The 26010-nt window shown below is 38.5% G+C and overlaps 1 protein-coding gene across 1 annotated transcript; it reads left to right on the top strand.

Moving 5' to 3' along the window:
* Positions 1–1213: 1213 nt before the first annotated feature.
* On the top strand, positions 1214–25406 carry ASIC5 (acid sensing (proton gated) ion channel family member 5). The gene is made up of 10 exons (XM_012726821.1): positions 1214–1244; positions 3877–4183; positions 10489–10726; positions 13234–13359; positions 15725–15874; positions 16929–17076; positions 18117–18173; positions 19162–19330; positions 24860–24951; positions 25216–25406. Exons 1-10 carry the CDS (start codon positions 1214–1216, stop codon positions 25404–25406), a joined length of 1509 nt encoding a protein of 502 aa, XP_012582275.1.
* The last annotated feature ends 604 nt before the right edge of the window (positions 25407–26010 follow it).

Here is a 26010-nt window from a genome sequence, read left to right as displayed (position 1 = left end):
AATATATGTAACTATGCTTATGGTTAATGGTTTTATACTTATAAAATATGTCAACTAAGTGGGTTTTCAGTAGCTATATGCAATTCCCATTTGTGTCACAAGGTGGTGCTATCTATACACCATATGCATGGTCTCTGGTTTCTTATTTAATGCAATAAATTCTAAGAATTTTTCATTTTCAAGTAATAAGATGAATAAATGTGGCCTCTTTCTTTTTGAATTTGATATATTTTCAGCAATCATTTATTCTTGAGGAGATGTTTTCTGGTGATTTTTTCTTTTCTTTTCGTTAATGACTGTTTCTGCTAGAAACAGCCTCATCTGTTAATAAGAAAAAACTTCAACCAAAAAAAAAGACCTCTTTACCACCCAAATTTCACCAAAAGTGCATTTTGACTCAAATTTGTGTAAAAAGAGAAGTAAAACTGGGGCCCTCCCTGGTGGCGCTGCGGGGTAAAGCACTGCACTAAGAAGCGAAAGCCACTTCCGCATGAGTTCGATTCCCGCCTGCCCCGGAGGTCACCACATGGCGTGGCAGACCTCTCCTGACCCGCCCGCTGCTCCCCTCAGGAGTGTACTTTATCAGTAGGCCTGTTCTGCTCCCTGCTCTGTCTCTGGTGAATCCTCTCACCGCCCCTGCATCTCTAGCCTGTACCCCAGTTCTGTATGTACAAATAAATAAATCTTAGAGAAAAAAAAAAAAGAAGTAAAACTGAAAACTAAGCAGAATTTTCTGGTGAATTTTCTGGGTATCAATCAACGTGTGAGGTATGAAAACCATAGATACTTACAAGTGTCTTTTCCATTTTGAGAAAATCCTTTCCTGTAATATATATTAATACTATTATTATGTTATGCTATGTATATATTGAATATACTGCAGCCTAAGCAACTGTATTCATTTTTAAGTGTCACAAAAAAAGGGAACAATTTGAATAAAAACGGTTATATTTGTATATACTTGTTTCATTCTATAGTAGCTTCTCATCAACCCATAAATGTCTGTAGCTGGTCCTGCCAACATTTTTGGTTTGCAGATCATGTGTTTTATGAGGCAAAACATAGCAACACAAACATTTAAATTGCCCCCCCCCCCGTTTTACAACCGCAACTGCTGTATTTTATATAAAGGCAACAAAATGAATATAGTTATTGATGAAAATTGGATATATCCCCCACGGACTTCAGCTGACTGCGATTGCCAGTGGACCAGATGGAGAAATCAAAAGTCTTTGCTGAGAAAGGTAGGGAAGGAGAACAATTCTCAGAGTGATCATGGCTGCCATTTCTAAAGGCAAAGAGGGATTACTTTGTTTTTCCTTCGGGAACTTTGTTGTTCAGTATAATTTGTATGTAAGTTATGCAATTCAGGAAAAGATTTTTATATGTGAGGGGGTCAAAACTTGTTTTGAAATTTTATTATATGTTAAAGTATGGCTTCTGTTTTTCTTTCTTTGGTTTCTCCTCATCATGTGCCTAGAGTTTTGTTTTTTCAAAATAACTTGTCTGATGCTCTTCAGAATGCTTGTGTGGAGCCCAGTGTTCCATGCAATATTCACTTGCTCTAATTACATACTATATTCAGACTATGCCCTTGCGCAAGTAAGGGAAAGTTTCCTGCTTTGCAGGCTGGTGGTATCACTAATTAAATCAATTGTGATGTTCCTCACATCATGTGTTTTTCTTGGTTCATCTGAAATACTACCATTTTAATAAAACTCCTTAAAAAACCTCCAAAGTAGCTGAGAATACTTCGATTATACACAGCAGCTGTCAAGGAACAGATCATTGTTAAAGGAGCTGATTTTTGACAGATGAACTTAACCTGAAACATGTATTTCAGGCTAATGTTTTCAACCCTTTGCTGTCCACTGATTTGTGACTACATTATTCCTTCCTTCCAAAATCTTCAGCCCCTATCATGGGAAGGGGGCCTGGTGCTCAGAGAGTGAGTTTCAGGTGAATCAGTTCTTTGTAACTGATGATTAAGTAGTAAACAAAAGGGCATTGTTAAATTGATTTTTTCTGATGAATGATAATAAGAATAGATTTTCATAACTTTCTGATTTTGTCCTTGGGAGTGTGCTGGTTAGTTTACTTATATTAGCTAACATGTATTTAAAGGAACAGCATGTAAGGCTACACAAAATTTTCATTAAAATTCAAGAGTTTTGAATTAGTAGAATTTCCCCCTTTCCTGCAGACTCTCTGCATGATGTGGTTATTTTACTGAAATAGTGTCCAGCATTTGGCAAATGTAACTGTGACCCTTTGTACATGCTCATAGATGCATTTTATATACCAGCATATATTCCATGACTTAGGTTAGTTAATTGATTGGAGATTTATTATTTTACTTCAGTTGGTTAATTATTCAAAACATTTAAACTTGTATAACTTATGTAATTTATTTTTAATATCTTTACAAAGTGAATTCACCCTTTCCAGACCATCAGTAATCTGTCAAATTAGGTTTATTAATATTGATTGGTAAGAACCAGTAAAGTGGACCTAAAATATGTATGTGATAGAACATACTCAATTTTTTTTTAGCTTTATCTGATTTCACTTTTCCATAGAAGAAATGAGAGTTTTTTATTGTTGGGGGGAGGCTTCATTACAGTTCAGAAGGTGAGATGACCTCTGTAATAGGATTAAAACAGGATTGAATGATAAGTAACACTTGAAACCTTTTAGAAGTAAATTAATGGTGAGCAGCTGAGGAGATAATACTTCTTGAATTGAAGCAAATGATATAAAAGTTAATCCATCTATAGCAGACACCACTGAGATCTCCTTTCTTAAATGAGAATCTTAGTGTTTTTAAATCCCTATTTCACCATTTACCATTACCACATCACTACTAAATTAGCAGAATAATAATAGCTAATATTCAGTGAGTACTTATGGTCTTTCAATGTGCCACCTCATCTGCCAGTATTTACCTTGTTTAATATTCACAACAAAAACCAAGAGGAAGAGACTTTAGGTCCCATGTAACAGAAGAGGAACAAAGCCCTGCAAAGGTTGAACAACTGGCTGAAGTCACACTAGTTACAAGCTGAACTTGACGCCAGGTCTTCATTCCGAAGGTTTTCTCATTCTCTGAACCCCAATACAGTTCTACCCCAACAAAAGAATTCTCTATTTCTTCTGTGGAAAGGTGAAAACAAAAACTAGAAGAAAATGTGGCACATGTTAGATATTCACATGCTAACTTTAAGTCCAATTTTACTGGTTATAAACCAACACCAATAAACACAATTTGACAGATTATAGGTAGAACACACTTTCAAAAGAGATTTAAATATTTAACTGATAATACAACATTAAGTGTTTTGACTCATTAATCAACTAACGTAAAATAGATGTGATTGGAGCATTTGAGCTGGAAACTACATTCAACCAAAAATACATCATCACAAGATTAAGGTAAACTGGAGAAAATATAACTCAGTAGCAAGTATTCTAACAAGAAATCAGCCCACTATTATCCATGAGATTTTAGCAACACCAATTCTTCAAGAGGAAAGAGAATTTTAAAAATCAGGTCTATTTTTTTTAGGAGTATGAATTTTTATAAGCAACTCATCAAAATTCAGTTGATTTTTGAAATTGGAATTAACCACATAGTAATGTAATGGCAGCAATACATGCACACCAACGAAAACCTTTTTCTGAGAAGCATTAGCTCTCCTCACTGAAGCCATGTGGCCAACACTTGGTATGTTGATGTCTAAACTCAAGAGGAAGCTTGAGTCTTTCCCTGTTCCAAATAAAGAAGGTCACCTTTTGCAATGTGAATTGTGTTTTCTAAAGTGTTAAGGTTTCCTAACTCACTGCTATTATTTAATTATTTTGTGGTCAAACCTTAAGGACTCTTCGAAAAGATAAAGCTCTGTCTTTCAAAGATACCGCTGCCAACTCCCGCTGACCGAAAGACGTTTGACCGTGACTTTGCTATCTCCACTTCCTTTCATGGGGTACATAATATTGTTGGGAACCGGAGCCAAATCCGCAAGGTGATCTGGTTGGCGGTGGTCCTGGGCTCAGTCTCGCTCGTGGTGTGGCAGATCTACTGTCGCTTTGTCAACTACTTCACGTGGCCAACCACCACCTCTGTAGAGGTTCAGTACGTGGAAAATGTAGAGTTCCCAGCTGTGACGTTTTGTAATTTAAACAGGTAAAAATTACTCTTTTCATAATTGTGTTTATGACTTTTCTAGCTTAAGAATTTTTCATGACTGTAAGAGATTTATTATGATAACTAACATATGTAAAGCCATTGCAGTTCTTAAAACCTATTTAACTTGCAAATTTAACAAAGAAATTCGTTGATTCCTTCACTCATTTATTTTCCTTCTAGTCCTTCCTTAACTTTGCGCAAGTATACATGAGGCCATGCACCAAGCCTTGTGTTTACATGGATGTAAGTGTTGATACTTAGGGTTTAAAAGGTTTATTAGTTTGGGGCAACTTCATGTAGTCTAAGTATTAAAGGAGATGATTTCTAGGCGGAGATGAGGAAAACCTTGAAGAGGAAATGACGATGCCAAGATCTTTAGATGTGAAATGTTTTCATGCATACTTGAGGTAGTTAGTAGAGCAGGGTAAGCTTCACAGCTTGTGATCTGCACACACAGGCGAGGTTTAGAAGAACCCCACATTTGGCTTAATGCTCTGTGGCATGTCTTGAGCTCTTGTCTGTAAGACCTTCCAGAAAACTGCAGTCCATTGACAGCACACTCAGTGAGCTTTGGAGAGGGCGTCTTTCCTCAGAAGGCCCTTCAGACAGTCTTGTAATGGTTGACAGTGGACCTGAAGGGGTTGTAGGATTTCAACAGGTGGGAGAGTGGTGTGGCATTTCCTAAGATTCATTACTTTTCATCTTGTTAAACCATGAACAATTCTTTTAACCATCCTAGCTTCCTTTTTTGTAAATATAAAATTATACTTAAAAATTGTTTCATTTGATGAGATGATACAGTCATCCTTTCATCTCATTTCTGGGATTGTATCTTAGATGCTCATTATATAATTAGCATACATACCACACACGTATATTGCATCTTAGAGATTTTGTGATTCTTTGATAAGAAGCAATATTTTAAAACATTAAAGACAGTTTGTTAAATAGTACAAATTGTCATAAGCAACCCTTTCGTGGGGTTGATTTTGGAATCAGAAGCGGCACAGCATGTCTGTGTGACTATTAATATATATCAAGATGTAGATTAACACCTTGTTCTGTATCCCAAAGGGTATAACTAATACCCCTCGCCCCAAAAAAGATTTTCAGTACTATTGTCTCCTAAAAGGTCTGTGCTCTAACAAAAGCAAAGTTTAGTTGATGATATAGTTCATTAAAAGAAAACGCATTCATCATTTCCAGAATGGCAGTGTGAGGATCACCAAAGATTCTCTCCCCATGGAAATCACCTTAACTGGTAAAAGTTTATATTTCAAAAAACAACCACTTCAGGGTTAATCTCCAAAATAAATAAGGAACTCCTAGGATGCAATAACAAAAAGTCTAATAACCCAATTTTAAATTGTGCTAAGGATCTGAGTAGACATTTCTAGAAAGAAGACACACTTATGACTAAGAGGTACATGAAAAAATATTTAGTCACGAAGCTTCGAGGAAATGCACATTAACACAACAATTAGACATTGCTTTACACCTGTGATGCGCATGCATCTCTGTGCAAAGCAACTACTTGTGAAAATTATCCGAAAGGAATAAAGCAAATGAACAAATATTTATTTAAAGAAAAGCTATTAAATCTTAGTAAAAACAGCAAGCAACTGTAGAATGTAAAGAGAACTCCTGGGCACTCTCCTCCCCCTTATCTGTCCCAGCAGGACAGAAGCTACTCTCTAGCGAGGTACCGCTAACAGGACTCAACTCCCAGTTTCCAACCTAAGGTCACAGCTTGCCTGGGGAGACGGTCTAGCAACATTGCTCACCCAATTCATCTCCAGCTTACACAAGCCAGATTTCTGATGAGTAAAAGAAAGCAGGTGGGAACTTCCTTCCCCTGCGTGGCCCCTTCTTATAAGGAGGCTCTATCCCAGGCATGATAGAGTGAGATGCATAATCACTCATACCCAGTGTGCTCAAGGGTTGAGTTTCCACATTGAGAGAGGTTAAAATTGTCTCATAGGTAAATGCAAAGAGCAGACTTTTCTTCTCTATTTTCACTCTCCATAAAATGATCTATAAGCTATGTGTTCCTTGTTAATGGTGGTAGACTTGAATGTTTTGATGGAAGTCAGGGGAAGGCTGGGTCAGATCTTTGGCCACATGTAGTTTGAGACATTAATATACAGAAGAGGTCAGCTGTAGCCATAGTTATGTTACTAAATTATTTAAATAAATCCGTGTATTTTATCACTGTTTTTATTGCTCTAACATGTCTTCAATAAAAAGTTAAGAAAAATTAGAACTAAACAAGGTTTCTGAAAGAATAAGCTGAGGAGGATCCTGAAGTTCTAATTAAAGTTGAAAATAAACTCAGAGAAAAACACTTTGATTTTAGGCTGAACAATATGTCTCAAAGTATTCACATCCTTTGTTTCAAATACTGTTAGACTTTATCTGTTAATTCTTTGCCCTAGATTACGCTGCTGGTCCCAACTATTATTAGCATAATGAAAATCATTCTAAAAGGATATTTTAAAGTGCAGTCCCCTTTAACCTTTTTATCTATTGTATTTATACCTCCCACCCGTGGGATAATTCCTTCATTTCTCTGCATAATCATTTTGAAAAGAACACAGTGAACACTGTGTGAGACAGGCCTGACGTTAGCTGATGTAGGATCCCCAGTGGGAGATCCCAGGCTGTCAGTCATCTTAGAAAGATGAAGCAGGTGAGTTGTATTAACTCACAACAATGCAAGTGAGGAAACTGAGTCACAGTAAGATGGAGAAATTTACTCATGCTGTTAGAGGGAAAGGATGTCCTAAAGGAACCCTGCAGAGTTCTGTAGACTCCACCCCTGCTCCAGTGATTGGAAACTACAACTCCCAGCAATACCAAGGAGAGAACTGTGAGGACCCAAGGGCGGAGCTAAGCAGGCATTCTGGGACTTTGGGGATATAAGGGAGTGCTGTGAGGCACCTCTCTCTCTCTATGGACCTCTTGGCTCTCTCTGGACTGCGGGGCACTCTCTGGACTGAGTGGCACTCTCTGGACTGAGTGACTGGTGGCTGGTCATTTGGCTCTTGATGAGCCATCAGTATATTGAAGGTCCAAGTCAGCGGAGCTGGTAGGATGGTCTAGTTAGCTTGTTTATCTCTCTCTCTTTCCCTGGGTTGTTCCTTTTCTTTTCCCCTTTGTAAATAAACCCATTATTGACCCTTTCTGTGTGTGCCTGCAGTACCATTGTGTTTTAAGCACACAGGTGAGGACCCACAGACAGGCAGCCCAGTTCACACTGGGTTGCCCTGTAACAATGCTATGAATTGATTGCAACAGTCAGGGTTCAATTTGGGGCTAACGCTATGCTCCACTGCAGAACGTGCTACCCGTGAGGACTATTTACTTTCAAAAGACGCACTTTAGAGGAAGCGAGACAAGTGGTTAGTATGATGGCAGCTAGTGTTAGCTATTCGTTAGCCACATCACTAGATAACGAATTCAGCTTTTTTTTCAATTCAGAGGATCCCAGTGGGACTCAAATAGCCTTGACAAGTATCAGATACCATGAAAGACTTAATAGTGTCTCTAGAGAAAAAGCCAATGGAGGGTATTTACAGATTCTAGAAACTGCACGGTTGTTTTTGTTTTGTTTTGTTTTTTAATTTGGCCTTGCAATGTTCAGAACTGGCTAAGTAAGGTTTTATATTTATTTCATTCCCCATTTCTCATAGAGGAAAAGCAGTTTCTCTCTCTCTCTTTTTTTTTTTTGTCTGTTTTAAGATTTATTTATTTATGCTTACAGACCTGGGGTACAGGCCAGAGGTGTGGTGGGTGAGAGGATTCACCAGAGACAGAGGAGCAGAACAGGCAGATTTACCGAAATACACTGCTGCAGAGAGCAGCCGTTGAATCAGGAGAGGTCTGCCACGCCATGTGAATCAGCTCCCTGGCAGGGGATCAAACTTACTGCAGTGGCTTCTGAGAGCTTCCTAATCCGGCCTTTAACCCCTTGCACCACCAGGAAGGGCCCGCAGTTTCTCCTTTCTAAAAGAATGCAGGGTGAGTCCTGTCATTGCGTCGTCAAAGGTCGGGAACTGTTAGTGAATACGGTAGAGTGAAAGACCAAAGACCAGAGACATAAGCTAGCACTGAGCCCTTCTTGCCTTGTCCTTGTCACCAAAACGTCACCCAATGTCTAAAGACTCATAACACATCTAGAATCAGCAGTGCTTTGTACATGTTTCTTCTTTCATTTCCCCTCCTGCTTTGCCAGCTGAGGGGTGCGGGCTGGCAGAGTCCAGCCCCGCGTGGAGGGCACGGCAGGACACGTCACATGCACGCACACACGCACGCACGTGACAGCACACGCACTGGGACGGCTGAGGAGCGTCAGGGAATTCCACGCGCACCTTGGCGATGTGGATGGAACTCAGAGCAGCCGGAGAACCCAGGGCAGACAGCGGAGAAGGTGTGAGTCTACCTCAGAGTGGCTCCAGCTGGGAATGACTTCTCCCCTCATCAACATTAGGAATTACATGACTTTGAAGGAAATTAAGTTATTTGAGGACCTGCTGTATCATGTGTCCTGGGTTGTTATTTCATTTTCTTCAGTTGTATTTTTGTTTTTATCTTGTGTATCTGCTACCTTACTGGTACCTTCCTGAAGGAAGGTCCTGAGGGCTTTTCTGCAGTACAGGGGTTAAGTCTCAGCTTTATCAAACTATAAGGCAGCCACTGGAGTGCAAATTCCATCCCCAGCCAGAGAGCCACCCACAAGGTGCAGCAGACCACCCCAGTCTTGCCTGCTGCTCCCCTCAGCAGTGCACTTCAACAGGAATACACCTGTTCTGTCTTTGGTGAATCCAGTCACCCCCATCATCTTCACCCACCCCCCACCTTTGGCCTAGACCCCCATTTATTGTGTGCATAAATTTTAAAAATCTAATTAAAAGGAAGGGTTTTGTATGGCTTGTGTGAGAACAATTATGAAAGATACTATAAAGAAATGTAAAAATAAAACAAAGTTTGGCAGATAAAGTATTTTGCGGAACAAGGTCACAGGCAAACCACATGCCATCTGGGCCTTACACTACCCAGGCTGGAAATAAATTTTATTCTATAGTGTCAAGTAGTCAATTTGAGGTTAAAAAAAAAAAATAATAGCTTGATTAGGCTCAAGATTCCTCAGGTCTAAAATATGAAAATACCCGATTTTGAAAGGAATGCACTTAAACAACCCATAGTAATGCAAGACTAGATCGCTCAACAAAATAAAAGAAGTACAAGGTTCTTGCTGTAATAAAGGCAAATAGACTCCTTGTCGGATTGCCAATAAACCTGGGAAATGATGAGGCATTTACTTAATAAATGTTAACATTATTTGAGTTCAAGGCTTACTTCCAAATGTTTAAGGAAAAAATAATTTCATCAAAAATAGCATTTTTTGAGGTAGCATTTATTCGCATATACAATTCTATAAGAACAGAAACTGAGTCACACTCAGATGAAGGAATTTTCTAAGTCAAATAATTCATTGGTAGTAATAATCGGCTCCATGGGAGAAGCAAAATCAGTATGATTGAGACAGAATAGGAATTTACCATGGGGATTAGGGCCACAAACGTAAGAGTTGGTTAAGCATTCTGGAGATCTACTGCTGGGATTCCAGGGTTCTGCCAGAAGTCAGTGGGGTCAGAAGTCAGGAAGGAAAATGGATTTGAAGTGATGAAATCAAACTCTGGAATGTTATCTCCCCTTTCACCACTCCCGACTTGGTGGGGGGCAGGTGGCTGGCAGTTTCTCCAAGTTGCTCTCTCACTGCAGCCAGGCTTTGACGTGGGGAATTGACAGGAGGAGATATAGGAGCAGCGTCCACACCAACACAATGTCAACAGGTCAGCCACCATTTGTGTGAGCTACCACAGTCCTTTTGCCCTTGAACGTCAGTTTATAAACCAATTATATCCCAGAAAGGGCATGTTGGGAGATGTAACATAATCCCAACATAGCCAGAGAGTCACAGGACAAAGACACAGCAATGGCAGTCTTGGGATTTGATGTCAGGAAATGTGGCTTCTAAGTCTGTTCTTAAGAAATGTACTTTCTGATTTTCTCCTTTATGTTGGATATCAAAGACCCATTACAATGTATTCAGATTGAAGTATGTGGAAGTACAAGGTAAACATTGAGATATAACAAAGATCTCCTAGGAATCTTACTTTTCTTGAATGTATTATGAATGGTGACAACATAGGAGAAAGCTAGAGAAGTAGATGTTTGGTCTCTGTTTTCTAGATAAAAAGTTATTGTTTTCCTAAATGTTACCCTTTTCCTACTAACAGGTTCCAAACAGATGCTGTAGCCAAATTTGGTCTGATTTTTTTCTTATGGGATATTGTATCCAAAGTCCTCCATCTGCAGGAGTTAAGTGCCAATTCCACTCGCTCTAAAGAGGTTATTGATTTTCTTGAACGTCACCAAAACTTCAACATTACAGAATTTGTCCGAAAAAATGGTTTTTATCTCAACAATAACACTTTGTTGAAATGTGACTTTTTTGGGAAGCCATGTGGCCCAAAGGTAATAACTTAATATTTACTCACATATCATTAATATTACAAGTCACTTGCTAATATTTCTTCACATGGAGATAAACTTTACTCCCATGGGAAGTCAAGATAAATTTGTTCAAAGATTATATTGCATTAACACAGCCCTATGGGACAGGGGCGGCGGGGGGAGGAAAATGTATGACATGTTTCATCTTTTAAGTAGTTAGGTGAAGAAAAATAGTTATTCTAAAGAGAAAGGCAATTTTAACACAGAAGATTTTTTTTTCATATTCATCAAGAAGCTAACGTACTCCAAGATCACATACTTATTATCATTAGGCTTCCAACATTTTGTCTTTAGGCATGTGATAATTCCATTAGAGGACTCCAAGATTTGACTATGAAAAATAGATGTTAAACACTACATATTATGTTATATATGTTTGTATTTTTCAAATCATTGATGACATCCTGTTTTATTGTTTACATAATCAATCTGTTTTTAAAAAGTGTTTAACCTATCTAGATTATAGTAGTAAAGAAATAAATATAGGATCTGATGTCCTTCCTTTTTCCTCTATCACCAGTTCTGCAACATTGTTACTGGTGATTCTAAGTAATATTCACAAGTTCTGGAACAGTCTCTTACTCTTTGTCTCCCTCCTTAGTACTGTTGTCCTCATGCAAAAAGCATTCAGTTATTTCACAAACAAATCATATTTGGAAAGTACAGTTTCATGCTCACAAGTACCTCTTTCTAGAACAAAAGCCCACACCAATTTGTATAGACTTTAGAGGAGCTGTTGCAACCAAAAATTCATTTCTGGAACTGGGAGTTTAATATGTGGTTGTTTCCCTCACTGGCTGAGCTGATGCTCTGCAGAACTTCCTCCTGCTCTCCTGGCAGGGAGACAGCATCACTTTCCTTCCGAGATGCAAGGCATTTTGGGTCTTGTTGTTTGCTGACTAGATATACTCAAGATCTTGTTTAAATTGGGTTTCTGTGTACTTATTTTCACAACATACAGCAAGCCTAAAAGGAATGGATGAGAGATAGCTGTTGAAGTCCTTCTCTAAAGTCTGAATTGTGAGGAGAAGCTCTTCTATGCTGTTTTTATTTGCCAATATGTTCAAATTCCTTACCAAGAAATTGTGTCCTATTCCAAGGTAACCTCATGGAAATGTGACAAGGGTCTGAATCCTCTCCTAAGTGGTAATGAATGTAATACATATGCAGGGGAAATTTAACTAGACACACATACATAAATATACGTGCAGGTAGCTAGATGGTGAAATATATGTGCAGGTAGCTAGATGGTGACGAGAGAGAGAAATTAATTGAGCAACCCATGGCCAAGTACTCTGTGTCCTGCCAACAGGTGTACCATGATGATGTGAGTGAGGGCTTCCCAGGTGTTCAATTATGTGCCAAGCATAGTTGTTTGACCCCCATCTAACTTAGTTCCCTTGACCAAGACTCTGCTGTAGGCATCCTGGGACTTGTCCAAAGCGGTGGCATGTAAGTGGGGCAGGATAACATACACCTCCCGTAACAAGACACATGATTTTCAGTTGCAAATGACAGTACAGAAACCCAACTCCAGTAAGGTAAAGAGTAATAAGAGGTGATAAATTGACTTAATTAAGAGGAATTCTGAGTATAAGACCCTCTTTTTTTTTTTAAAAGATTTATTTATTTGTGCATACAGAACTGGGGTACAGGCCAGAGGCTCAGGGGCGGCGAGAGGCTTCACCAGAGACAGAGTGGGGAGCAGAACAGGCAGATCGACGAAGCACACCGCTGAGGGGAGCAGCGGGCGGGTCAGGAGAGGTCTGCCACGCCATGTGGTCACCTCCAGGGCAGGCAGGAATCGAACTCATGCTGAAGTGGCTTTAGCTTCTCAGTGCTGTGCTTTAACCAGCTGCGCCACCAGGGAGGGCCGTAAGACCCTCTTTAACCATATCACAACCAAGGACTCCAAGACTCATTAGCTTTCTGTTTCCTTTTCTTTGTTAAAACTTAGATTGGCTTCCTTCTCCAGCACCTCTCACAGCATCAAGAGGCTGCTAACAACCCAGCCCCTCGTTACTATATGTTAATATGCTGATAGCCACTTAACACTCCACGGAAGGCTCCAATTAGTTCTACTTGGGGACAGTCAAAGAAACACAGCAGTGTGGTTGACAGGATAGGAGGGGGCGGTGTCTCCAAGGGAGGATGCTGAGAGAATTATCTAAAGGTAAACATGGATGGATCCCTGAATCCTTATGAAATATAAAACAAATAATTCCTAACATTTAAAAAATATATGCTTCTTTACAGATGCAAACATCTCAATTATATAATAGCATGCAAGTTAATTGTGTATATTGAAAAAAGAAAGAAAACCGCCATTGAATGAAATTCTTTCTCCGATTTCTGCATTTTCATTTAAACAGCGTGATTTAAAAAATAAAGATATAACAATTTACACTTGAACAGTGGCCCAAATATCCAACTGATTGGGTTTTATTTGGTTTATTTTCATGTTGGAGGATTTTGCACATGTCTTCACTGAATATGGAAACTGTTTTACTTTTAATCATGCTGATAATGTCCAAACCAGGAAAAAAGTGAGTGTTTCTGGAAGAGGCTTAAACTTGCTCTTCAATGTCAATCAGGTATTGGATTTTCTTACATCTAGTCAGATTCAAGACAATAAAAAATGGGCAGACATTTCAAAAGATTCAGTCAGAATATTGTGTCCTATCAAATTGATCCCGCAAGTTGGGTATTACTTGGGTCTTGTCAATTCAGCCTCGATTCCAAAAGAAGCAACTATTAGCTTAGAGATTGAATAGACAAAATCTAGAGGCATATTCTGGATATTTTGTTGTGATTCCACTTACTATTATTGTGACTCTAGGAAATTTTTATATCACAATACAAGAAAAATTTGGCGACTTCTTTCACAATATATAAATTTAATTTAAGATATGCATTATTTAAAATAAAAATTATTTTAAGATAATCTTTAGATTTTCATGTAGAGAAAGCAATATGTTTTAGCAAGGGCCATACATAAAAAGTTGACAAAGCACAGACTCTATCATCCGAACGGGTGATTAAAAAAAAAAAAAGATTGCTATATAAATAATATTGCATAAATCAACTTTACCTAGCCTCGTATCTGTAAATTTGTAATTAACCTAAGAAATTCTGATTATATCTGTAAGGCAGATATGCAGATACCAAAGAAAGGCAGTGAAGTTATCTTCAAGATTATCTGGTCTAGTTTTCATCCAGGCTTAATTCTCACCATCTGTCTTTAAAAATCATTTCTAGCTTCACACATTTAGAGGTATTCAACTCCATTATAGTAGTTTTACAAATGAAAATTGTGAAATGTCAATAAATTTTGTTTCCAAAATCACACAATTGATGACAAAGGTGGAAGATAATCCTGGTCTCCTTAACCCTCATCAAGCCACTCCAGCTCCCAAAACAGTGAGACTACTGTTTTTTTTAAATCATTTTGTACATTTTTTTTTTCATCTCAATTGTAATCTCCGTGGGTTTTCCATCACCGAGTCACCCATGTGCCATCACCAGAGTCCTGTGTACTTCCTTCCCTCCCCCATTTGATCCCATTCTCCACCCACCCCCAAAAAATGTCTCTGGTATATGACTATTCATTATTATTATTTTCTTGCCTGGTCCATTATACTCCTGCTATGAGTGAAACCATTTGGTGTTTTTCTTTTTCTTTCTGGCTTATCTCACTAAGCATGAACCACTGGTTGCTTTAAGTGTATTTCTCTTAAGACATTTCTTTATAACTTCCTACTGTATCTGTCCTGTTTCTTTATGTTCAAACACAGCACTGCACAGTCAGGCAGCACATGTAAACTTTATATATTTGATTAATATTTTCAAGTCATTGAACTAAGCAATATGTTACATCAAATATCAAATGAACTAAGCAATATGTTATAGCAAATATCAAGTGTTATATGATGAATTTAACAAACTAGAATTTCCCAAATAGTTTTAGAGTTCAGTTAAAATCTGCAAATCAATGCAATGTTCCATAAGCAACTGGAACTAAAATATTTCTCCAGACTAATGAGTTATGTGCCTACTTAAGAAGCATAACACACTTAAGGGAAATAGAGTCCTGAGTTACAGATGGGTATCAAACATGGGATTATCCATTTCACAGAAAAAAAGGTCATATTTCTAAATTTATTCTGTCTTTTTATAGCCTGAAGCTCTAAATAATAAAAAGTCACCAGCACCTTAGTCGTAAACTTTTTTCACCTGATATAAGTTACTTTAACTGGAGTTAAAGATATAGTAGTATTGTTTTCACTCTTATGGGAAGATGAATTTGAATTTATTTTAATATTTATTCATACAGAAGTAGGGTACAGCCAGAGGTGCAAGAGAGGTGAGTCTTCACCAGAGACAGAGTGGAGAGCAGAACAAGCAGATCAAGGAAACACACTGCTGAGCCGAGCAGCGGGCGGGTCAGGAGAGGTCTGCCGCGCCATGTGGGTCACCTCCCGGGTGGGGGATCGAACTCGCACTGAAGCAGCTGTGGCTGACTTGCAGTACTGTGTTCTAACCCTTTGCACCACCAGGGAGGGCCCTGAATTTGAATTTTTAAAAAGACCAGAGATTTCAGTTGCAAGGAGAAAAGAAGGGCCAAATGATGTCAAAACAAAAGCAGAGAGGCCAGCCAAGGGGAGAAGTACCCAAGGGAAGCTAGGCTAAGGAACCATAAAAATCAGATGGTCCGCAGGGACAGGATGCCCCCAGGGGTTCCTCTAAGGCAGAAAGGGTGCCCAGCCATACTAGACACCAAGAAAGATATGTCTTAGGTGTTTTGTTTGGGGGGAGGGGAGCTTTAAAATAGAGAAAACTTGAATGCTGATAAGAACTAGCTTAATTCAGATGGCTTCTGAGGTGATGGTACAGCCTTAAACTTGTACGGAATTGATGTAAATCTGGAACTTGGAGAAAATAAATACATTTTTGTCTCAGGAGGAATTCACTGATGACCCAGCCTTTGGTTTTGTTGATGCCGGTATCGTCTTTGCCATCCATTCACCAAAGAAGATGCCCCAGTTCGACGGTCTGGGCTTGTCGTCTCCGGTGGGCATGCATGCGCGGGTGACCATCCGCCAAGTGAAGGTAGGTGGTGACGAAGTGTAACCCGGAAGGGAGCTGTGTGGAGTGGTACTAAAGCCCATAAGCAGTTTTCACCAGGGTCCCCTTTCTCCCACGCCTTTGGGGCACCACTGGAAATTCCACCATCTCCTTTCTGATTCTTTTTAATTGGACGTACATTTAAAGCAATGAATTCACATACAGTTTAAGTAAAAGTCAGGCAGCCTAGCAAATCCAGGGGTAATTACAACTTATCTAGAGACCGGTTACCAAGTACAAGGAGTTGTCTACGTATTTCCAAGGCAGTTTCTCAAGCAGGGTTTTCTGGGAAGGAGAAGAATCTTGGAGCTGGCAAATTTCCATTTTCCAGCTGCTGGTTCTTCCAGTTCCTTCATTAACTTATAAAATTTCTATCTTCTCTCTGCCCTTGGGCAGAGGGCGAGTGATAGTTCCCTTCCATAGTTATGTTGAATTGTTAGTAAAAGAACAGGAAGCTCCTAACATGCTGCCTGGCACATAGTAACAGCTCAATAAAAGCATCTTTTTTGTGTGTGTGTGTGATTTCGATTGCCATGTGTGAATAGGCTGATTAATAATACACTAAGCTATCAACCACATACTAGGTAACCATCTTTAGCAGAAAGAGAAAGGTATTTTTGCAGGTCAGTCAAGCAAGGAGACAGGAACAGTGCTCAGAGGCATCTTGCAATGTCTTCCAAGTGGTTTATTTAATGCAGCTTAGAGAGTGTGGGGGCTAGATAATGATTCCTGAAAGGGGAAGAGGAAGTGTCAAGGGGCCTTTGCCCACAGAGTTCTTCCTGCCTCCTGGTGTGTGGAATGTGCCAGATGGCTTCTCTGGGTCCAGGATCAAGAGATCAGCCTGGGTCCGCCTACCTCCCCTATGCCCCCACCAGTAAGAGTCAGTGATACCATCAGGTTAAAACACTACAAGTCTGGTGTTTTCCTGGTCAAAATAACTCAGAGAAGAGGTCATGGAATAACAGAAATAACAGGAAATTTCTGGCTTCGAGATTGACGCAGACATATCTCCTGATTTAGATGTTTATTTTCTCTTAAGACTGTTCATCAAGAATACCCTTGGGGAGAATGCAACCCAGGCATCAAGCTAAAGAACTTTTGTACCTACAGCACTTCTGGTTGTTTGAAGGAATGCAAAGCACAGCACATAGAAAAACAGTGTGGATGTTTACCTTTTTTGCTTCCTGGTAAATAAAGAATGACAACTTTCCCTTAATTATATTTACTTAAATTTTGAAACTTGAGAAATCAGAATATGATGAAACTGTTTTTCATTCTTACAGAATTCTTATGAATTCAAGGAGAAAAATAATTGCCTACTGTACCCTCAAATGACACATCACCTATCATTTTAATTGTATTATTTTTAAATTGGGAGGTAATGTTGGCTTACACACTATATATGATTTAGATGAACAGGTTTGCACTTCTTTATTAGTAGGTAACCATACCACAAACAACAGCTTTTATTTTATTTAAATATTCATCACACCCTCAGCTGACAAGTCACCTATCATTGTAATTCTATTATTTTTAAATTGGGAGGTAATGTTGGTTTACAGCACTGGTTATGATTTAGAGGAACAGGTTAGTATGCAACCATACCACAAACAGCAGCTTTTATTTTATTTAAATATTCATCATTTTCTCAAATCTTTTTATTTAGTTTTGCTTAGAATAACCGGGGTGCAGGGGGTAAAGGGATTCACCGGAGACAGAGGGGGGAGCAGAACAAGCAGACTGAATGAAATAACCTGCTAAGGGGAGCAGCAGGCAAGACAGCATTCTGTGCCATGTGGGTCAGCTTCATGGCGGGGATAGAACTTAGGCCCTCACGGGGACGTGAGCTGAGGCCTAACCCGCAGGCCCCAGGGAGAGCCTACCACTGTGTACTTCCACTCCTTGCCTGGCACAGGCGCACCAGCCCATCTCAAAGGCTCTTCAGCATTTAAAATTATTGTTTCAATTTAAGAGATCTTTGAATGAGACAGAGAGGAAAGGCAATAGACAGATAAAGAAATCACTGCCGTTCTTCCTCTCAACCACAGAATGTAATCTCAGTACGTATTATCGCCGGGCATCAGCATGTGCGTAGGCTTTTGTTTTCACAAAGAAAAGGGTGTAGAGCTGGGTGGATAGGCAGATAGCATTATGTCATGTCATGAAATATAAAGTATTTTGACTTTATTTCTGTGAAGAAATTTTACTGTATTTTCACTTATTAAAGGAAATGGAACAGAGTGTGATCTCCAAAAGTTTCACAGCTGTGTTTCCCCTATTCTGGGTAAGTGGTTTCATTTATTTCTTTTATTTTTAGAAGTTATCTGGAAGCTATTTGTGGTATTATGTGGCATTAACTCATGCTATATATAGCACAAAATGAAAAGAGAATATAAGAGGGAGTTTTCCCAAGGTCATAAAATTAAGAACAGTAGCCTACATAAATGAGAAAATAAAACAAAACAAAGCAAGTAAGACCCCTAAGTTTGCAATATATTTAAATTCAAGATACACAGTGACAAGATAATAGCAAGGCAGTACTGGTCAGATTTTTTAATGTTTATATTAATTTTTAGTTGTATATTTTTATCATTGAAATAGCTTTACTATTTCCCTTATGCATAAATAAAAATGTTTGATGTAAATAGTTTAAACATTACAGTCTAAGGAAGAATCATGTGAAAATCACATTTTGAGAATTGCTCTTATCATGAGTAATGGCCTTTTTGATTCATCTATCCAATCATTTATTCATATATATAAATACTCATATACAAACGTTACAAGTCTCACCCATGCACGTTCTATTGATTGGGTACCACTTATCCTTAAGCAATATTTATTTTCTTACAATGCTCTTATGTTAACCCAAACCAATGTTAACATTCTAATAGTATATTCTGAGTTCTCCAAATATAGAGAACTCCAATATAGCTTCCTGTTCATGCTTGTGACTTTAAACCATTGGTTATTTTATTAAATATGTATGTCATATACCTTCCTGTGAAGTTTGCTTTTCATATCTTGTGAAATAGATTATTTTTCTTTTCTTTTTTTCTACCATAATCCCTTATATTCTTTGATATTCATACTAAAATGTAAATAAAATTCATACTAAAATATAAATAAAACCATTAGAATATATTACTGATAGAACTCGTTAACTACTTTTTTAGTATTGAAAGTGAAATAATAAAATTTTAAGAAGTTCTTTCCTCTCCACTGTCCAATAGTTCTCTTACCTGAACAGCCTGTCCTGATTTTCATTATAGACCACATTGAAATTAAGGGATTATGTACAATGGGAAAACATAATTCTAGCTGCCCTGTACCTTGTGAAGAAACTGAATACCCTGCTACTATTACTTATTCTACTTTTCCAAGTCAAAAAGCTTTGAAATCTTTGTCCAAGAAGTTGAATAAGAGCCAGGAATATATCAGGTAATCTTTTTAGTCTTGAAAATAACTTCCAATCAACATGAATAGTTTGCTTAGTCAAAACTTTTAAAGATCAGGACAAGAAATTGTAATCAGTCAAAAAAGCTAATGTCTTATGCCAATGAATTAACAACAAAGCCCTCCAATGTTAAATGTACATCTGATTTTGTCGTTTAATTCCTTAATTTAATTACATGAAAAATAAACTGAGACCATTTTGAATTATTTGCTTATGAATTATTTGCTCAATACTTTTACTGGCCTGGCGGGGAAGATAATCATGCTGACTAGTTGTTTGGAAATGTCTTACTGAAGTTTATACAGTTTGAGGCTAATATGTGGAAAATGTAGAGGAAGCACCAGTCATTACTGTCATTTTACAGACCAGAAAGCTAATGTGGCACCGTATCCCCAGTAACTGCTTCTGGGCACAGAAAGAACTTGTGCCCCAGATTCCTGCTCTGTCTGCATGTAGTTTCCACAGAGATAATATAATTCCAATTCTGATTCATGGAGGATTAAATTAGATCTTTTACTGCTGTATCAGGCTGTTTCTTAGAGTTACAAATCAAACTTCATACTGATGTTTTCATCAGGGCACCATCTTAGCATTTCATTTTGCTTTTCCTTTCTTTCCTTAAACTAAACATCTGCAAAATGAAAAGCGGTATCCTGCGTTAGTGTTTGTACTTTATGTGTATTATAATAAAACATATTAACTAATTAAAAGTTCATTTACTTTTTCACAGCTAAGTAATTGATTTTGAAAACATCAGATTTTGATTCCCGTTTTAGCCTGGTATTTATTTCAATAAAATATTTTTTTCCACATGTAAATACCTAGACAATGAAATCATCTTTTCAGACCCAAAAGACAACAAATTCTCATCAAGATAAACACGAAATCATATGATTTCAAATACCTGATGATGAAAAGCCAGGAAAGTTGCATTGACATCTGTTTTTACTACAGGTATCTCTGTATTCACTGTGGAAAACAGACTTCATGGCACTGTTGTGTCAGTTATATTTTAATATACCTGAGGCCAGCACTTGGCATGACTTTTGGTTGATAGAGAGCTCCTGAATTTCATAGTTATTTAATATGCAAGAGAATATCACTGAGTCAGAATAGAAACCCAAGTATAATCATGCTGATCATAGAGAATCTTTTCCCTAAACCTTAGACTCGTGCAAGTAGTTTTGCAGTTCATCTTTGTCTTACAGTTCACATATGGGGACGTGACTGTAAATAGTGGGGGTCATTACCAGGAGGACAAAGGCAAATAGTTGACCAAATGCAGATGAACTCAGGGAAGTGCTAGTCCTTAATGGAGCTGAGGGTTGAAGAGCAACATGATTAGGAAAAGCATTTGTGCACAGAGCCAGAAGCCCAAGAAGGATAAATCAGGAAATGCAAATGCAGTTTGCCAGGAAAGCAGATTAGCAAACTGAGGTGGTAAGAATTCAAACAAAGCACTTCCCAATTTATTCATGGAGCCTTGGATTGATTTCTTTCTGGGACACAAATCCAACTCTATGGAGTGGCCAATTGAGAGTCTCATGTGGCCCCAGTTGAACCCCCAAAGATGATGAAAGATTAACTTGACTTAGAATTAATTGTGGCTGAATTTAGGCTGATTTCATTATAAAACAAGTGAAATTTAGACACTGTGATCTTTAAATTTTAACAAATTTTCAGCTGAAAATTATATAAAATTGTTTGCTTTGTGCAAAACTAAAACAGGCCTCTAAGGCAGTCTCCTATTCAAGCATAAGGAAGCATTTCTTTAGTTTCTTTTTTTTTAAAATTTATTTATTTATGAACTGGGGTACAGGCCAGAGGTGCAGGGGTGGTGAGAAGCTTCACCAGAGACAGAGTGGGGAGCAGAATAGGCAGATCGACAAAGTACACTGCAGAGGGGAGCAGCAGGCGGGTCAGGAGAGGTCTGCCGCGCCACGGGGTGGCGTGGGATTCCTGGGGCCGGCAGGAATCAAACTCACGCGGAAGTGGATTTAGCTTCTCAGTGCTGTGCTTTAACCCGCTGTGCCACCAGGGAGGGCCTGTTATATATATATATATTTTTTTTGATGAAAACACCTTTCATTTTTCTTTGCACCCCTTAACCTTATTAAAATCAAGGTTTAATTTTTAGATGCTTCCTCTGATCCAAATAGTCTTCTATTTAAATCTTGAACAATTTCACTATCACTATGAGATACAGAATCAGTAAGCTCCAAATTACTGGATAAGTCACCTGTGTGAGAGGGTTGAGGGAATGATCAGAATGTTTTTTGGGGAGATGAATTAAAACTTTCCCTGAAACACAGATGGATGGTTGCTGGAAATGATTATGAGTTTTATGCTTGAAAAATTAAACAATATTGCCAGCGTACATGCAAAGTAAGGATTGCATTATTATTAAAATATCTGGCCATCCAAGACAACTTTATTATTTTCCCTACTGTGGCAACTGTTTTATCATTGGCAAATATTGCTACATATCCTGATTATCTACTTAAACATGGTACATTCTTCTGTTACCCAGCATTAAACCAATGGAAATTAAGTAAACATATTAACATGATATATGTTTGATATATGTAATGATATAATTTAAGTTAAGTATTTTGATTGCTTAACCTATAAACACCAAGGAGTGTTGACAGCCATGCTCCTTAACTATGTTAAAGAACACAGCGTAATTCTAAGGAACATTGCTATTAGGATACGTCCTTAATGACAATTATTACTGCTGTCTGAAAATCACCATGTGGTCAAATTCCATCTCAATTTAGAAGACAGATTAATGTTCATCTGTTCATTCATTGAAATAGCCTTTAATTTTTCCCTTATTTGTCCATTTTGCAAGTATATAATAAGCACCTATTATGTATTCAGGGATGTTCAGGTTTTTGTCTTTTGTACACTGAGGTCTTTCAGAGAGATAGATAATGAAGAGTTATGCATACATTGTGTGCTAAGTGCTGTGGAGGAAAATGAACTAACAGAAGGATTCGTGTTTTCCCGTAAACCTGGGAGCTGGAGAAAGAGCAGAGAGGACTAGTGTGGCTAGTAAGCAACTAGGGGTTATTGAGAAAGGTTTGGGGGGCTCTCCAGCAGAGGTCAGCACACTGGTAAAGCCAGTAGGGCGTTTGCGAGAAAAAAAGAGGGGAGCTTGGAGCTTATATAGCTTGTGAAACCGACGTGGCTCTGTTTTTCGAGCCATGCCCTTTTGGGCTCAGGTGATTTTGGATTCTTGGATACTTGGTTGGTCTGGATACCCCGCCCACCCGATGTTGGTAACAGTGGGGAAGGCAGAGAGGCAGGAAGGTTTTTCTTCAGGGTTGTGGACAGTGGTTTGATAAGACCTTTTTGAGAAGGAAATAATTGAAAAAGGCCTGAAGCAGGGGTCCTCACCATTTTGGTCTCAAGGTTTTTGCTCTCTTAGGAATTAATGAGGAGTCCAGTGATTTTTTTCGTTCTCTGTGTTCTAAATATCAGTATTTGTTTTATTAGAAATTTAAACTGTGAAAAAAATTATTACTTCACCTAAAACAACAGCCATCAGTGTATTGCATGGTCACGTAAATAAGATTTTTTTTTTTAAGATTTATTTACTTGTGCATACAGAACTGGGGTACAGGCCAGAGGTGCAGGGGCGGTGAGAGGCTTCACCAGAGACAGGGTGGAGAACAGAACAAGCAGATTGTCAAAGTACACTGCTGAGGGGTGCAGCGGGCGGGCCAGGAGTGGTCTGCTTTGCCATGTGGGATCACCTCCCCCGGCAGGCGGGGATCGAGGGGATCGAACTCATACGGAAGTGGCTTTAGATTCTCAGTGCTGTGCTTTAACCCACTGCGCCACCAGGGAGGGCCCCAATAAGAGGTTTTTACACACAAAGAAAGAGAAGTCTAGTTCCAGAGGTCCCGCAGGAACATGACTAGCAAGTTGCAGAAAATATCTGGGTTATTGTGTAAGAACAGAGAGTTGAGGTGAAATGCATTAAAGTTGGAAATGGAAAGACCTGACAGAATTTTTGGTAAGTCCTGGATGAGAGATGATGGAGGCTACACTGTATGGCCATTTCACAGAGAAATCAGACAGCACTCAGTGAGGTGGAGAGAGATTTACTTGTCACACCAGTGGGCTCCGTGGGATGGGCCCCAAAAGGCAGAGCCCTGAATTAACAGGAAAGGTGAGGTTTTATGCAGGTTGTATGAGGACCATTGTTATCCCTTCCAGCATAGCATAAGCCTCTTTATTGTCTGGGAAGGGGTCAAGGTAGCCACAGCTACTACTGTGAACAAGCAGCAGACCTCAAGCAAGAGACTCCCCCAAGCAGCAGGCCTGGGGAAGTAGCAGAATCTATGCCGCAGACTTGGGGAACTTAATGCTTCAAAGCAACAAGGTAACAGTTAATGGGATGAGAGGTAAAGGATTCTATATCTATATTAAAGGTAAAACAAGTATTTCCTGATGGGCTAGTTAAGGGGTGTTAGTGTACTATAAATGGGGAGCATATCAAGAGTTTGAATTGGAACACATTTAACTTGAAATACTTATTAGACGCGTAACTAGTACTATCATGAGGCAGTTGGATTTGCTGTTGGGTTTAAGGTAGAGGTCTGGACTGGAGATTAAGTGTGAGTGTAACCAAGGAGACATAAAGAAGTGTCATTAAAAGTGTCAACTATAGGCCGTCCCTGGTGGCGCAATGGGTTAAGCACTGCACTAAGAAGCTTAAGCCACTTCCGCATGAGTTTGATTCCCCCTGCCCCGGAGGAGATCCACATGGCACAGCAGACCTCTCCTGACCTGCCCGCTGCTCCCCTCCGCAGTGTACTTCCTCTATCTGCCTGTTCTGCTCCCCGCTCTGTCTCTGGTGAATCCTCTCACCCTCCACATCTCTGGCCTGTACCCCAGTTCTGTATGAATAAATAAATAAATATTTAAAAAAAAGTGTCAACTATAAAGATTTTTAGAAGACACTAAGTAAATAGAGCTTCAGTCCTAATATAAAGCAAATGACTACCATTTACTGGTACATATTCTCACTATATACCAGGTTCTATGCCAATTCATGATATACATTATTTAATTTTTCCTCACCAGAGTTCTAAAATTCCTAATCTAGAATTGTGACAACAGATGAAGAAATCAAGACTTAAGAAAAGATTTTTCCTAGGTCACAAAAGTAACAAAAGTACTAAGTAAGATTTGAATTAAATTTATAGATCCACTCAAATAGCTATAAATATTCAAATATAGGTGGTAAATATTACATTTAATTCCTTTACTCAGTTTTTCAGGAGTGAGGCATAGAAAAGTTACTGGGTTTGGGAAAAATTTTTTTCCTAAATACTAACATGAACTAACAGGATGTGAGTACTTTCTAAATGAAGCTGTCAGTCTTCAATAAGAAGTGTGTATGATTCAAAATAAAATATTTGAAGCAAAAAATGAATATCAAATAGGAATTTACAGTAGTGTTTTCCTTCCTGAGTCATTTTTACTGTTTTCTTCCTCAGGCAGAATCTTGTGAATATTGAAATAAACTATAGTGAATTAAACTACAAGATAACTCAGCAGCAAAAAGCAGTGAGTGTGTCTGAGTTACTTGGTAAGTGTTTACTGGTTGTTCTTATCTTTAAAACATTTTGCTCCTATATGGATGTAATGTACACACACACACACACACACACACACAGGTAAAAAAGCTTATTATTTCATTTAATATATCCCATGATTTAGGTTTAAATTTTATTTAACTAAAGTTAAATTTAAACTTAAATAAATATATAGATTTAAATTCTAGTGGTTTTTTTTCTTTGCTTTTTATGACAAAAATATGACTTATTCAATTTCTTTATTGGTTTTATTATAGCAGATGTTGGTGGTCAACTGGGCTTATTTTGTGGGGCCAGTATGATAACGATTATAGAAATCATTGAATATATAGCCACCAATTTCTACTGGATATGCATCTTGTTTTTGCTGAAGATACGGGAAATGAGCCAGGGGTCTTCTCCACGTCAGAATCATCTGGAGAACACTAGCAGCATAGAAGAATGCTGACTTCCCAGAAGGGGGCGCTCTTGTTTTTCTCTTCCCAATACATTCATATTCATTCATTACTAATTCACTATTAAGTAGACTTGTTTTAGTCTGGGGATTCAATAAAACTATTATAGACATTGATCTCCAATATATTTTACTTCTGTGTTTCTGTATGTTTATTAACGGGAAAAACAAAACAAAACAACAACAACAGGAGACAGGCATTGTGTTACTGTTTTTCACCATTAAATTCCCAATATCTTGAACAACAGAGGTTATAACAATGCAGTTCATAAGTTATAATTTGAGAAGTTAAGTTAGGCAGACTTCATGAAAGAGCTAACTTGTTAAGAATAGGAAAATTCATGAAACTTAACCCTTACTTTTGATTAAGTAAGTAATTATTTAACCACTTAGTCTGCAACCACCCTTCTAAGGACTAGAAATACTGAAGATTCATATCTTCACACTCAGAATAGTGTGTGGATTTTGATAGATAAAGGCATTGGCCATGGCCCTCTTTGGTGGTGCAGTGGGTTGGAGCACAGCACTGCGAAGCCAGCCACAGCCACTTCAGTGCCCATTCAATCCCAGCGCTGGAGGTGATCCACATGGCGTGGCA

The sequence above is a fragment of the Condylura cristata genome, unplaced genomic scaffold (assembly GCF_000260355.1).
Source record: "Condylura cristata isolate star-nosed mole 26May11 unplaced genomic scaffold, ConCri1.0 scaffold00018, whole genome shotgun sequence".
NCBI classification, from domain to species: Eukaryota; Metazoa; Chordata; class Mammalia; order Eulipotyphla; family Talpidae; genus Condylura; species Condylura cristata.
The sequence above is the reverse complement of the archived record's forward strand: the minus strand, read 5'-3'. Positions and strand labels throughout refer to the sequence as shown.